At 42.3% G+C, this 15,137-nt stretch overlaps 1 protein-coding gene across 1 annotated transcript in view; it reads left to right on the plus strand.

Moving 5' to 3' along the window:
* Positions 1-15,137, plus strand: part of doc2b (double C2-like domains, beta) — a 95,941-nt gene that overhangs the window by 61,571 nt on the left and 19,233 nt on the right. Inside the window, exons 3-4 of the mRNA XM_034607094.1 lie at positions 4,388-4,462; positions 13,138-13,247. Coding sequence (XP_034462985.1) covers positions 4,388-4,462; positions 13,138-13,247 — 185 coding nt within the window. The remainder of the gene's footprint in view (positions 1-4,387; positions 4,463-13,137; positions 13,248-15,137) is intronic.

The following is a 15,137-nucleotide window of genomic DNA, read 5'->3' on the forward strand; positions in this document are numbered from 1 at the left end:
CGAGAAGGACCTAACGTTTCAACACCCAGAAGTGAAATCAGAGTCAGGGGGCGGATTCACAGGCTCATGGTTTATGTTTACACGTGGAAAAAGATCAAACATGTTCTATACAGATGGATATTTCACGTGTTTGCTTCACCGGGCTGCTCCTCTTATAGTGGAAGAGGAAATAAGAAACAAGATTGACGAGGACAGGTCCCGGCTGCTCCTGCAGAGATCGGGGGGTTTGCAGAGGGAATGTAGTCGGTGCTTTATAACCTGATTTCCCCCCCCCGAGCTGCAGACAGCAGATTCCCTCGGCCTCGCAGGTTTGTTTGGAGATTCGCTGGTGAGCGTCGTGTGTCTCAGTGAAGCAGCGAGGACACAAACACGTCTCCGTGCGTGTAACTTTGACTCAAATTAACAATATGCAACTTCAAATTAGTTTAACGGTTCACTGACTTTAATATAAAAGATAAAAAAAAACATTTTTACTGAAGTCGTGTAATTTTTAATCTGTAAAACACTCAAGATAAAAAAGAAAAAGAAAGTTTATAAGAGCTCAAGTTTGAGACCAGGACCCATGAATGTGCAGGAAGCATGAACCTGATCTTTAAATACCAGGAAATTAGTCTAAGATTTAAATATGTTTGACGGTTCAGTGACTTGGAATCAGGTAAAAACGTTTCCTCTGTCGTTTCCTCACCCTGAACATCCTTTTGGAAAGGACCTACACACTTTCACATATATCACAGGAAGCATCAAACAATAGAAGAAGAAGAAGAAGAAGAAGAAGAAGAAGAAGAAGAAGAAGAAGAAGAAGAAGAAGAATTGGTTGTAGTCTTCGCCTCAGACGATTTAATGTCTGGACGACGAGGACGTTTCATTTTAATGGTAAAAGCTCATTTCAACCCACCGGCTACTCACAACTTTGCCATCAGCACAAAACTTGACAGACACGTCTCCTCTGAGAAATCGTTCTTTTCCCCACTTGTTCTCTGAAGACGCACAGAATGAGAAATGAAAAGCCTTTGGCAAAATCTAAATGCAAATGTACATTTTTTTTTTGTTTCCACTGCATTTGGCAGTTTGGTGATAATGAATGAATTAATGTCGGGTGAACAAAGCACAGGACTGTGACCTCGGACTTCAGGGGTCACACCCCCCATCACACACCCCCCCCCCCCCCCCCCCCCCCCCCCCCACTGAAGTGAGGCTCAGGCAACAAAACACCTTGATTAAGGTCACAGGAAGGTCGTGTGTTTAAATAATCATGTTTTATCTCAAGTCACTGAACTTTTTCTCTTTTAAACCAGGTCATGAACTGCAGCAGAGAAAGTATCATTAAGTCAAATCATTTCATTGTGGACACGTTTATCAGAGGCAGCTCGAGAAATGATAATAATGATAAGGTGTATTTGTATTGGACCTTTCTGAACAATAGTAATTCAAATTCACACGGAGGTGAAAGCATGTTTTAAGAAGGCAGTGACCGATGTAAGCTGTAGGAAGCTGGATCCTTTGGAGGCTGATTGTGTCACAGCGCTGCGACCAGCAGGCTGTTCCTTTTCACAGGATTCTACAAACGTGGTCGAAAAGTGCATCCTTGCAACACTGCCCGAGCAACAAAGGTGCATCCCTCTCGGGTCAACATATCCCAGGATTCAATGCACGCCAGTAATGAAGCTAATGAGTTAGCTACCCAGGTGTCTGAGGCGCAGGAAGTGCGTTAATAGTTTTAAGTATGTGTACATGTCTGCATCATGGCTGCCTCATGTGTCTTGAATCCATTTGATGTGTCGGTTGCGCACGTCCTTAGAAATAAAACTACATGTCTGCAAGATTCAATGCACATGTGAAACTAGAAGTTCTGTAGAGTATAAGGAATATACTCATATAAGGAAGTTTATCTCCGACCTGAAGCCTTAAAACGAAACAGGAGGTCAAAGCAGCGACGGCAGAATCTGTGTTGTACGGTCACGTTTTCCTGAACCAGTGAAAACAGCAGGATTTTGGACTATTTGAAGAAGAGTATGTGTGTTGTGTGTGTGTGTGTGTGTTGTGTGTTGTGTGTGTGTGTGTGTGCAGACGGGATCTGAAGCAGCCCCGTCTTCTTGTTAGTGACACAGCCTGAGTGTGTCATTTTGCTGCCAGTAATTCCTGCTGAGTGCCGGGCTTTGAGCCGAGCTCTTCTATTAAGCCTGATAATTGCGCTCGAACAGACTTCATATTTGTTTTGTTTTCCTCTTTTTGATCCATTAAAGGAAGGAAAAAAAGAGAAAAAGACAGAGAACGAAGACGGAACAATTAAAATAATGGCCTGAGGCTGATAATACAGGATTTTCTCTTTCTGAGTAATGGCTTTTTTCTGTGATGTTGAATCGCATTACTGTGGCAGATTAGAAATTAAATCTGTGTATTGAAAGATCAGAAAGGTTTTTAAGCCTCATAATCATTCGCTGTACATTAATATGCTGAATCTGGTTTGTTTTGCAGGATGTCTAATTTAACTGTGTGTTACTCTCTTTAGAAAACAGTAAAATAAGTAAATAGTAGTTAATAAGTAAAAGCAAAACTCCTGTCTGTCGAGAATCAAGACTGAACATTTTTCCCCCGGTCACACGAGGTGAAATCAGTCGAAGCTCAGATCAGTTCAGACACGAAGATCAACTCGCGTTCAGGAAATATGTCTGTTTTTCTGTCGGATTATAAAAAGACTGCGGAGAAAATATTTTATTGTTGTTGTTGTTGAAAAAACATTTACATATTCCTCACGTTTCTTTTTAAGCCTCCTACCTTTTCTTCACGTCCCCCTTTCATATTCTTCTTCTGCACTCGACGCCCACTGACTCACACTCCCCCCCCATCTCCCGTCTAAGTGTCTGATATTCATTGTGTTATTTATTTCTGTTAATAAAGACGGAGGAGTAAAGGAAAGAAAGACAACTTTACAAACTTTGAGTTGTGGGATTTTAAAGAAGTATTCATCCGTCCGTCCATTTCCTGCTGCTTCTCCGGGCCAGTAACTTTCCCAGCTTCTCCCGGAGCATCCTGAGGCTCCAGGTTGAAGGAGCCCTGAGGAACACCAGTGGAAGTTGCCCTGGAGGCGTCCTGAGCAGAGACTGGAACCATGAGATGGAGAACGAGGAGAGGATGTTCGTGTTATTCTGTAAATTAGCAGATTCTCATGAAATTTGCGTGGTCTAAACCAGATAAACGTGTCGTGAAGGAGCCGTCCAATAAGAAGATACCGGAACCTCTGACTCATTTCAACGCAAAGGAGCAAAAGTATTAAATCACAAGTTTTAATCAAACGAATTGAAATTCTTGCTAATTCAAATTTAGTGATATTCATGTTTTCTGAACCTCACGAAGTTTTTCTCATGAAACTAAAAGCGAGGCTGAATTCCCTGTTTGCTCTGAAGCCGTCAGCGTCAGCGGCTCAAATCTTCCTTCGCCGTTTCTCTCCAAATCTCTTTGGGAGGTTTCGCCGAGCGCCCACACGGTTTGTTTGATTTGCTCATCGTATGCGTGACCTTCGCACACTGTGTCCTTGTGGATTTGCTCTTCTAAAGAATATTAAAATGTTAAAACCTCTTTATTAAAGTCAGAGTTACTCTGTGCTGCACTGAACCAGAGGCTGTAAATTAAGATGGACGACGTGTCTCTGTTTCCTTCTGTTGTACTGAAATGAAATAGATATACGGCTGCTGCCATCTTGCTCTAATGACGTAGTTTGAAGCCAAGTCTGTGCAGCAGTGATCACAGAGCTGCAGCAGTGAGGTCATGACCCTGTTTCAACTACTTCAAACTAAACTTACTGCACAAAGTAGAACTTGAACATACATCAGTGTGATGAGAACGACCTGAAAGGACAGAAACCACCTCTGAGGGGAAAGAACGGGCACTTTGAATTTTAAGTTTGGTTCATGTCCCGTCCACTAACGTGGAGGAGGCCGATACTGCAGACAGCCACCAGGAGGCGCTGCAGAAGATTGTCATTCATCTTTACGTACAGTCTTCATACTGAACCTCTCATCACTTAGAGCCTTCTGGAGTTGAACCAGCGAACTCGGGGTGTATGTGCGAATCAGGTTCATCCCAACAAATAAACACTTTTTACTAGACATTGAATTTTCTTTGGTTAAAAGTGGTTGACTCTAAATTCCCTGTGGGTTTGAATGTGAGTGTCTCTGTGTGTTGGCTCTACGCTGCCGACCTGTGGCTGCTCCCAGCCTCTCGCCCAATGTCCGCTGGGATTCGCTCCTCAACGGATTTAGCCATATAAATCATGGATGGATGGTTAATGGTTCTTGCAGATGATAAATCATTAAGCCAATTAACAAATTAACGCCTAATATTCTCTTATTCCTAATGAATAAAACGCTTCTCTCTCTTTCTCCTCCAGGGGCTCAAGCCGATGGACCACAATGGGCTCTCAGACCCGTACGTCAAGCTGCACCTGCTGCCCGGTGCCAGTAAGGTACGTACCATGTTAATTAACATTAAACCTAATGACCTATCTTCCTCACTCCCAAAGAAATCAAATCAACGCATCTCCCAAAATATTATGAACAAATATGAGCACTACGGTCCATTCAGCTTCCTGCCTGCTGCTGTTTCAGTCCCTTGTTGGACTTTTCTTTGCAGTCTTAAGTGTCAGGAACACACACAGTCTGTTTAACTCCGATCCCTCGTGAGAAGAAAGCTAATAAATCGACCACAGTGTGGATATTTCAGTGCATCAGCGCTGCGTCAATGAGAACAACACTAAGCAGAGTGACCCGCAGTAAAACCTTCCCGATGTTGTGCTTCACATGGGAGAACATTGCCTCTTTCCACGATGCTGCGATCCTTTGGCTCGATGTCGCGAATGGACGCACTCGAAGAGACATAACGTACGATGTGTCGTTTAAGAGCCACTACAGCTCTCTGCTCACACACACACACACACATACAGAGACACACACATACAGAGACACACACACATACATGAAGTAAAGATGGAGCCCGAGATGAGTCACTGCTTGTTTTGTAAGAGACAGTGGATTCTTTAATTTGATGCCTCGAGGTTAATTTAATCCTTTCATTAAAATCTAATGCAGATCCTGTGAATGAGTTTATTCCACAAAAGCAGCTCAGTGAGAGCTGAAGCTGTGTGATTATCCTTCTACCTGACTCACATCTGACTTTCTTAAAAAAAAAAAGCTTTTCACACTCGTCTCATTTGTTCTTCGGATGTGAACTTTTGTGATCATCGTCCGTGTCTGCAGAACTTTTACTTTGACTTCAGATCAAGTTTCCGTGTGTAGCTACGTCTGACAGATGTGTGAAAGGTTGAAGATGTTTACACCAGATATTCACACCACTCCATAGTTTTCGATTTCCTAAAATGGAGAATTCTGGAAATGCCACCAAACCTGTCGAGCAAACTGAGACGACGGTGCAGTCACCAACACTCACTTCCTGTTTGGTTGTTGTCAGTCACGACTCGACCACAACTGGCGAAGACAATGCGTCGCTCCAAGAAAATAAATCCCAGCTTTTAATTGTCACCATTGTTGTTCCTATAGTTCGTAGTATTTTCTGTAACTATGCAACCAACTGCAGAGTAGAATCCACATCCTGTTTACGTCCATGACCAGTGCACGTGAACGGTCTGGACGGAGATCGTTTTAGTCTTTAAAACCAGTTGCTAATTACCATGTTTATTAACAGAATCCAGCTGTTAGTCAGTAGAATTAAACAGGAGACACATTTTCTGTGGATGTTAAATGTTCTGCAAAGTTCAAAAGCCAAAAGTCTGTGGTAAAGGAAACTGAGTGTTCGAGACAGAGGCTGAAAAGAGGAGCTGCAGCGTTGGACAGTCTGAGGACAGTGATGTGTTCACTGAACATTAGAGCATGTGAACCTTTTCGTGTTATAACACAAATCAAAATATGAATATATCTCCTTTAAGATATTTCTCTAGAGGCACAAAGGGATGGATGAACAGACAGTTGAAAGCGAATGATGCAGAAGTTTTGAGAAACTGTAGCGCATGAGGAGAAGACATCAGAGCAATGATCATTTATCATCAAGAGACACAAACAAAACAAGACATTCACTTGGAGAACTAGTGAGAATGTTGTGTATGAGACTAACGGTGCATTTCTTTTCTATATGTTCCGGTTGTCATGACGATGGCTGAGGGAGCCCTGCAGAGCTGATAACTTGTTGGTTTCACCCTAAAAAATCCAGACAGAACTTGACTTGTCGCTGTTGTTTGAATAAACAGGACGTGAGAGATGCACAGTAACGTCCTCGTCACATCACTCGGTCACAGGCCGAGGCTTTTCTCAATCTCTGCCCCTCTGAATAAACTCCTCCATCTCTGCAGACAGATGGAAACACTCGTCACGTCTGCTGTGCATATGCCGTCCTTTATTGTCGGCCACGCCACTCGGCCCGCTGTGTGCACAGCCAGACAATATTGAGCAGTCGACGTACAAAACACAGTGTTAATAACATTCTCACTCTCTCCATATCTGACTGGAATAGATTACTGACCGCTTCGTGTGTGCAGACGGAGACGGTGCTTTGTCGCGACACGTGTTTTCCCAGCATCTTAAAAAAAATGGACTAATTAGTGACGGTGCAAAGATAGAGTCGTGATTAATACCATGAGAATGTGCAATTAGCCGTTCAGAAAGCGAGGAAGCCCCGGGCCCGATGACGGCAATGAAACTGTCGCACAATAATTGTCACACAACAAGTGTGAATAGGCCAATAAAAATAACAGTCTGTCTGCTGTGCGTTTGTTTTATTGCACAGCTCCTCCCGCTTTAATCACTCCGGTTAGAGAGATGAAATCTGCCAAGTGTTGATATCATCTGTGATAAAAATCCGTCCAACACATTTGGTCCAGAGCGAGATTCCTCACCCTGAGGCTGATACACATGATTCGATGCTTCCTGCGAGATCTGAGTGTTTATAACAAAAACAACTGCAAGACTATGAGCTTCCACCTATCTTCATTAAAGAGAGTGGATTTGTATTGATTTCATGCTCATACTTTGTAATGCTTTCACCCTACGCTTGCACTCGAAGGCCCACTGCTTGTGCTCAAACTGTTTGCTTGCGCTCATATATTCTTTAAGATTCCCGTGTATACTTAAAATTCCTGCTCTCAAGAAAGACCACGCTCCTGAATTAACCAAAAACTAATGTAAAAGTTGGTTATGATTGTTTAATATGAGAAAACACGAGGAACAAGTGAGTCTTAGAAGAACCTGTTGAAAACACCATGTCCACAAACTGAGTTGTTCTGGCCTGAGGTAAAAAAATCTCTATAGAACCATTAAAAAACGTAAATGACACATAACTACATGAGGCGTGATTCACCCCCATTTGCTCTAAATGGAAATGTTGTTTCATTTTTCAACAGATAATTAGTTTGTTGCCTTCACGATAACAACCATGATGTTATTGTTAGTGATTAGTGAAGATGATGTCATCATTCTGCAATAAAACATCCGTCCAGTGTGAGAAGAATAACCCCCCCCCCCCCCCCCCCCCCCCCCCCGCTGAGCTCTAACGCTCACTGATGAAGACGTTCTTCATTCCGTGAACAAACAAGAATGAAAAAACAATAAAGTGAGGTTTTAAGGGAGATTTAAAACAGCGACCCTGTTCTTTATGATCAAAGGGAGGATCTCAGATTTGTCAAAGGAAAAAATAAAAAACCTTCGCACAGAACGAGGGTTGTAGATTCTGACCACGTGGGTTATCTGTGTCGAAATCATCGAGAACCATCAATTGCAAAGCACCTCTCTCCCAGGGCGAAGTCACAAAGAGTTTCACGTAAATAGAATAACGCCATAAAAAAAAAGTAGTAAACAATAAATATATGCAACAGAAAGATGGCGAAAGGAAAACATGCAACTCAAGGACAATAAAAATGCACAAAGTAAGAAAAAGGCCAATTTGAGTTAATGAGTTCATTTGTCTTTTAAAAGCTTCAGCAGATGCTGCAGAGCCACAGTCCGGAGGAATGTGGCTCAATGGAGCCAGATGGGAAATGTTGGAAGTTTCCTACCAGAGGCTTAAAATCTAGGAAAATTATAACATGTGAGTCATATCCAGGAAAAACAAATATGCGTAAATGCTTTAATTAAACACGTTGACAGTGATTTGAAGAAAGAGTATTTTACACTGCCAACAAATCCAGGATTAGGGTTAGTTGGTAAATTCAAGCTCCACTTCGAAATCACTGTCTTTCCTCTGACGCTGTGCCAAGTATGTCACGTGCACTTTTACAAAAACAACGTATGGTCCAAATTCACGTAATCATCATTGTAACAAGCCTGCGTGAACATGGATGTAAGATCCTACTGTACTGATTATTATAATTATAACTATAATCCTTTGCTGCATGTCTTCCGTCTCTTTTTACGTTTGCACAAAACTTCCAACATTTACCTTGTCAATAAAAGTAAAATGCTCCAAAAATATGGTCAAAAACTACTAATGATGAAATTTGAAAAGGTAAATTTGATGTAATTGATCGTACGGAGGGCGAAATTATCGTAAAAAGGCGATAATTATCATGCAAATGTCAAAGGTACGATCATTTTGTTTTAAAAGGAGCACGTGGGACGACTATTATGTCTCGTGGCCGAAAGTCACTTTAAATGAATCCTAAACTTTATGGGAAGATAATATGATGAAATTCTGCTGCTGAGACACTTTTTTAATTGTCATCCTCACCACCTTAAGGACACAGGACTTCCTGCAGAATCATATAACACGAACATGCATTTCCTGCGGGACGCTGCCTCTTCTTTGACTTTCCAGCGTTATTACAAACATCGATTGACCATTTTCCTCAGTAGTTTGTGTGGGTGCATGGTTTTTTTCCTGGTTACTTCCTCTCGCGGTCCAGAAACGTGCAGCGATGGAGTCTCTGAATTGACTCTGAGTCTGAGTCTGAGCGTGGACGGTTGTTTCTTTATGTCAGTGAACCCGACCTTCTGTCCGATGTCAGCTGGGATCGGCTCCAGCCGTCCGTCATAGCCCAAATTTGAATCTCTACTTTGACAAGATAATTTGCTTCTCTCAGAGTTTCACCAGTGCTACCTCTTCATCCTGTGATTGGTTTGAATTCATGTGAGGGTGTTTTCTTTTCTTAATGTGACCTGCTCTGGTGCTAATCACCACCCAGCTCCTTTCAGCTTTAATTTACAGAGTGTCAGAGCAGGCGTGGATGTTTTATTTGATTGCTAAGTGCAGTAAAAGTCTCCGTGAGGACACGTTGCCTCGAGGATTCGTCTCCTGTCTGAGTGGGAGGCCTCGGCGTAAAACAAGATGCCGTCACCTTCCCCCCGCTCTCATATTTTCTCTCCGCTCGCCCTCAAAATAATCATTAGGCTCGGTCTAAGAGCCTCATTAAGACCCACTAAAGAGGTCATAAGTTCTGCTCGCGCTCTAATCAGAAGTGAAGTTTCACGCTCGGCTGCAAAGTCAGATCGAGGTTTCGTCTCCGCCGAGGCCACAATCAAACACAATGAGAGGCCTGTAATTATTCCACATTAACGTGACGTCTGCTGACGGAGGTTGGATACTGTAAAAGGATGACGGTGACACTGGAGAAAACAAAAAGCTGCAGCAAATGTAAACCTTTTATACTGAAAACCTACAACGTAAACTAAATTATATGACTGTTCTTTATTTAATGCTTGTTTTGATATCACATTTATTAACAAATCTAATAAAAAAAATCTTCTTTGAGGGGTTGAACATGACTTATAACGTTTTGAAAACGTTTTCAAGGCTAATTGTTATGTAGAGGCAACAGTTTGGGACGTCTCTACGTCATAATAAACCAAAACATATTTTACACTTCGCAAAACAACATAACGAGCTCTCTAACTTGCTGTTTGCTGCGTGTTCCCTCCGGCTGCTACCTCGTGCTTGGTCCATAAAGTTTTTATGATCCCCGCCAACAGTCAAACCTCGTTATTACAGCTGCAGTCGTAGCATCAAGGCATCAACGCAGTTCAGAAACTGCGTTGATGTGCTCCTGCAGCTCATTGGTTCCCCCCCCCTACACAAATCCTTCCCTCCTCATGTTCTGCAGGTGTCAGAGCATTTAGAACAAAATCTAGTTGGAACATAGATCAACAGGTTCATGTAGAAATGGCTAAATGGTTTAAACGCAGCTATTTGGCCTTTGCAGCCGAAATGACTTGTGACACCAGTTGCTCTTCTTCCTCCGTCTGTGAGGAGGTGGCGAGTTATTTCACCTTTACTGCCGCTCACACTTGCAGAAGAGGAAACTCCCCCCCCCCCCCCGCTGCTGCAGATTCCCTCCTTATCTGCTTAATTCACTGGCTCCTCCAGCTCAGTGAGAAACGACCGCCTGTCACTCTGACGTCTTGTCGTTTCAGTGATCTGGACCAGTTAAGGCTTTGCAACCCTTTAATTAAACCCTTGTTGGGCTCCATACCTTCAGGTCGGCCCGCCTCATTGTTATTTATTGACGTCCCTGCCCACAAGTCACTTTTATCTGACGCCGCGGTAATTCAGCTGATGGCTTCTTGTGTTTCTCGCCATCCTGCCAACAATCCACTTAGAACCTGACGACGGTCGGTAGAGGAAGAGGAAGAGGAAGAGGAAGAAGCTTCAGACAGTGATGGAGGATTTAAATGGAGAAATGTCACATCTTGACTTATTTGTGGGGACATTTCAGGACTAATCGTGTGTTTTTAAGTCTGTTTTCTCTGCTGCTTTGCAGAGAAGGACTTTTTATATTCACCACAGAAATGATGTTTGATCATTTACTCGTGCCAAATTCTCTTTAAAATTAAATAAACATTAAATACAAGTTGGGATTTAAAAGGTTATTGTGTAATTAATATGTACATTTTCCTATTTTAAGGAAAATGTTAATTTATGATGAATAAATGTGTTTAATCTTTGTATTATTTAGTAATAACCCTGCACACACGTAGCTGGAAGCTGGTATTGTTTTCGTGTGTGTGTCTGTGTGTGTGTGTGTGTGTGTGTGTGTGTGTGTCTGTGTACAAAATAACTCAACAAAACATGATTACATTTAGAACAAACTTGGTGTGGGTGTAACTTGGGAGTTTATCTCCAGTTGATTCACATTTGGAGCTGATCGGACAAATGTCCAGGTTGATTTATATATACTCTTATAATATCACCTGATAAGTTATGTGTCATGAAGGCACCAGATAAATTACGTGTTTTCCTAATGTATCAATTTGAGATGTCTATAAGGATGAAGGTCCATGAAGATGAATCAACGCTGCAAAGGTTAAGTGCCACGTCCTCAGATCTATAAAGTGCAGCTTCCCTTGACCGAGTTAAGAGTTGTTACTTAACTTCGACCTTGTTACCATCTCTCTGTCACTTCTTTATAGATGGCTAAGTGAAACGAGGGAGTTTATTTTCTTAATCCCGTCTGCAAAGCTGTGATTGTGACTCTGAAAGCAGAGATATTCAGAACATTATTAATATTTCCAAGTTGCTCCTCTTGGCAGATTGAGGGTTTGAGGGGATGAGGGTGATGTGGACTGGAGTTCATGGAGTTGATGGAGTTCATGGAGGATCATGGAGTTCATGGAGGTTCTGTTTCAGAGATATTTTATTCCAACAAGAGAAGGAAGGAAGAAAATAAATGAATGATAATTGAAATGCAGCCAAGATTCAAATTCAGGTGTTAAATTAAATTATAGAATAAAATCAGTTATTTGCATTTTTATACAAAGCGCACAGTGTGTGTGTGTGTGTGTGTGTGTTAGTGAGTGTGTGTTTGTGTGTGTGTGTGTGTGTTCGTGTGTGTGTGTGTTAGTGAATGTGTGTGTGTGTGTGTGTGTGTTTGTGTGTGTGTGTGTGTGATCAACATCCTTCCTGTGGGAAACAACCACTGATTGAGGCAGAAACAATCAGATGTTTATTACGTGGAACGCTGCTATCGGACCTGCAAAATAATCACACCAGCTAATTGATTAAATTCATCAGGCTCACATGTCCTCGCCCACGACTCACACAACTGAACCACCGTCACCGTCTCGTTCTGTTCGGCGTCTCAGAGGATTCACCCAGAACAAGGTTCCTCTGATGAACCTGCAGCTCGTCTCGGGTCATTTTCAGTTTATACACATCTGTGGGTGTAAGTCAGTGGAAATGCTACAGACTGATATGATGCTTATCAAACCTCCCAGTGACTCCCAGTGGTTCCTTCAGACTTTCCAGTTTAGTCTGAACCGAGATATCAGGTGTGAACGGTTCCTCAGAACACGGTCCAGACCAACGCACCAGAAAACGAGATCAAACTGAACCATGGTTCTTTTCGTGTGCAGTGGGAAAACTCTTTTTAGGATAGTTGGAACTTTTAGACCTGTAATTGCAGGAAGTTGAGTCAGAACTAAAGAATAGAAGAAGAAGAAGTGGCTGCAGTCTTCACCTCTGACGATGTAACGTTTGTACGATGATAAAAACACGTTGATGTCACAGAGGCAACGTGAAACCAGAACTGATCAGATCAAATGGAAACAATGGAACAAACAAATGAAGCTTGTTTCCAACTTTCAGGTGTAAACAAATATCTGAAGGTTTTTGTTTGTATTAAATCTTAATCAATGCTGCCTGGCATGTTGTGTTATAAATTATATATATCAAATTGTAAATGACTTAACATTTGAATTCTCTGTTTATTTGGTCCTTTTATTGTTTACATTTTTCCTGACTGAGAAGTTAAAGGTCTCTCTGAAATCAATCAATCGGATAACGAGGTGTGGACAGACTGAGCCTGAACTGAGCCACTGTCTCATCTCTCACTTTCAGAGGAGTCAACACGTTGGACTCTGTGTTGCTTTGATAATTCCTGTAAATGCAGTCCAGTGTTTACTTGTCACTCTCGGCTCTGTTCAAAATGCAGCAGTGAGCGTGTGTTTGCATTCGTTTCACCGCACGTCAACGCATCGACTCGTTCTCTGCAGGGCCCGGAGGCTCCGCAGGTTTTCACTGATGTTTGTGCAACTGGCAGCTTCTTAATGACGGTGACACCGGAGAGACGAGTTCTGAGATTCGGTCAGAGGAAGACGAGCGTCAGTCCATCGTCGCCTTCACCCGTCTCCTCTGTTTGTCTTTCAGGCAAATAAACTTCGGACCAAGACCCTGCACAACACACTCAACCCCGTGTGGAGCGAGACCCTGACCTACTACGGCATCACCGACGAGGATATGGTCCGCAAAACACTCAGGTATGGAGAGGGAGGGAGGGAGGAAATTAAAGGTATGGAAGTGGAAGAGCATGGGAAGACAAAAAGTGGAAAGGAAATGTGGGAGTGAAAGTAAAAAAGGAAAGAAATTGGAAAAATAAGAAACCAAGTGAAAGGAAGTGTAATTAAAAGGAAAAGGGGGAAAGCGGGAAATAGAGAAATAAAGAATAGGTGGCAAAACAAAGTGGAGGAAGGAAGGAAGGAAGGAGGGTAATAAGAACAATAGACGGAAAGGGAGGAAATGAAAGTGGATGAGCAAAGGAAGACAAAAAGTTATACGAAAAGGGAGGGAGGGGGAGTAGATGAAAGAAACAAAGGAAGACATTAGGGGGACGGAAGAAATTGAGGATCAGAATAAAAGAATCAAAATAAGAGGTGCTGATAGTAAGAGGAATGGAAGTCAGGAATGCAGAGGAGCGAAGGCAAATATGGAAATTGAAAGAAAGAAAGGAATAGAGGGAAGGATGGTTGAAATGACAAGGAAGGGAAGAAGGAAGGGAAGAAGGAGAAGTCATGTTTGGCTGTAGTTTCTGTGGATATAGTTTTAAATCCAGTAAAAAGTTACAGTCATGAAAGTTTCTTCTCTTCTGAAATAAATGAATCCAAACGTGTTTCAGAAAAACGACCATTTTAAACTCCAACAGTTTTATTTCATGTTTGTGCAGAAAAACTGTTGCTGTGGTAAAAACTGCACTAATTGGCTGTCGGGGCCATTTGTAGTAAATACCAGTCATTTGTTTGGAATCGTCACACAACACAACTGACAACAACAACAATAACACAAAACGATCCTTAAATGTCTGAAAGTCTCACTTTGCTCCTCGACGCAGAGTGAAGTGCGGAGTGTGTGTCTGTGGGAAACAGTGAATGAAGCCTCCTCGTGTTGAAGCCTCGTACAATCATCGAACACAATTCTGTTGTGAGGTTTAATTAACTTTTCAAGAAGCTGAAGCGTTTCTCTCCAGCTCTGCTGCCAAATTGGATGTTCATCCATCCTCCGCGCACGTCCAAACCCCCGCGTGAACAACGGCAGGCGAACGCACAAGTGCTCATCAAGTCATTAGAAAAAGAAAATTATTATTTACAATCTGATCATCAGTTTCTTTATGTGTTTATTTGAAACCATTTTACCCACAGATCATGAGCCGGAAACAACGAGCTGCGTCTCAATGTCTCAGAATCACCGTTGATTTGGTGACTTCATCAGTGTGTTGACATGTGACCAGATCTCGTTACGTTAAATGCTGATGTTGATCGGAAGCGTCTGAATATCAGCGTTTGTTAAACACACTCAAGTTGTGATGGTCGGAGCACGAGCAGCTCTTCTGTTGTTACAGCCTCCCGTCCTAAAATGACTGTTAATGTGCACGTAGCTGTTTAATGAAATAAAACGACCCTGATCTTCTGTTAACACTAATATCTCGTACATTTTGGCCTCATACCGTCCAAATAACTGCACAATGAACCCATGATTAACACTACGACCAATTAAAAACAAGCAAATACCCCACGATTAAAATTCAAGATAAAAATCTAACAATACTTTGCAACACTCACATACAAAAACCACAAATACACATATACACTAAATCACATGGGATAAACTGGAATGAGTCATATCTTAAGTTTGCATTTAAAGTTTAGACGTGATCTGATTCACTGATTAAACATTTTGTTGGCTGCATGTTTCTCTTTCATGTGACGACCTTCATTATGCAGCAAAAAAACCACATGAAACAAACGGTGTTCGGGGGGGTTGAGTGTGACGTGGTGACGAGTGTGAGTCATGTCATGTCAGGGCCGCGGCTCCTCGCTCCCGGGCCGCTGTCGGCGTTTAGTGAAAACATACAGAGCGTCCGCAGAGAGCGCCGC

This window comes from Hippoglossus hippoglossus, chromosome 14 (assembly GCF_009819705.1).
Source record: "Hippoglossus hippoglossus isolate fHipHip1 chromosome 14, fHipHip1.pri, whole genome shotgun sequence".
Lineage (NCBI taxonomy): Eukaryota > Metazoa > Chordata > Actinopteri > Pleuronectiformes > Pleuronectidae > Hippoglossus > Hippoglossus hippoglossus.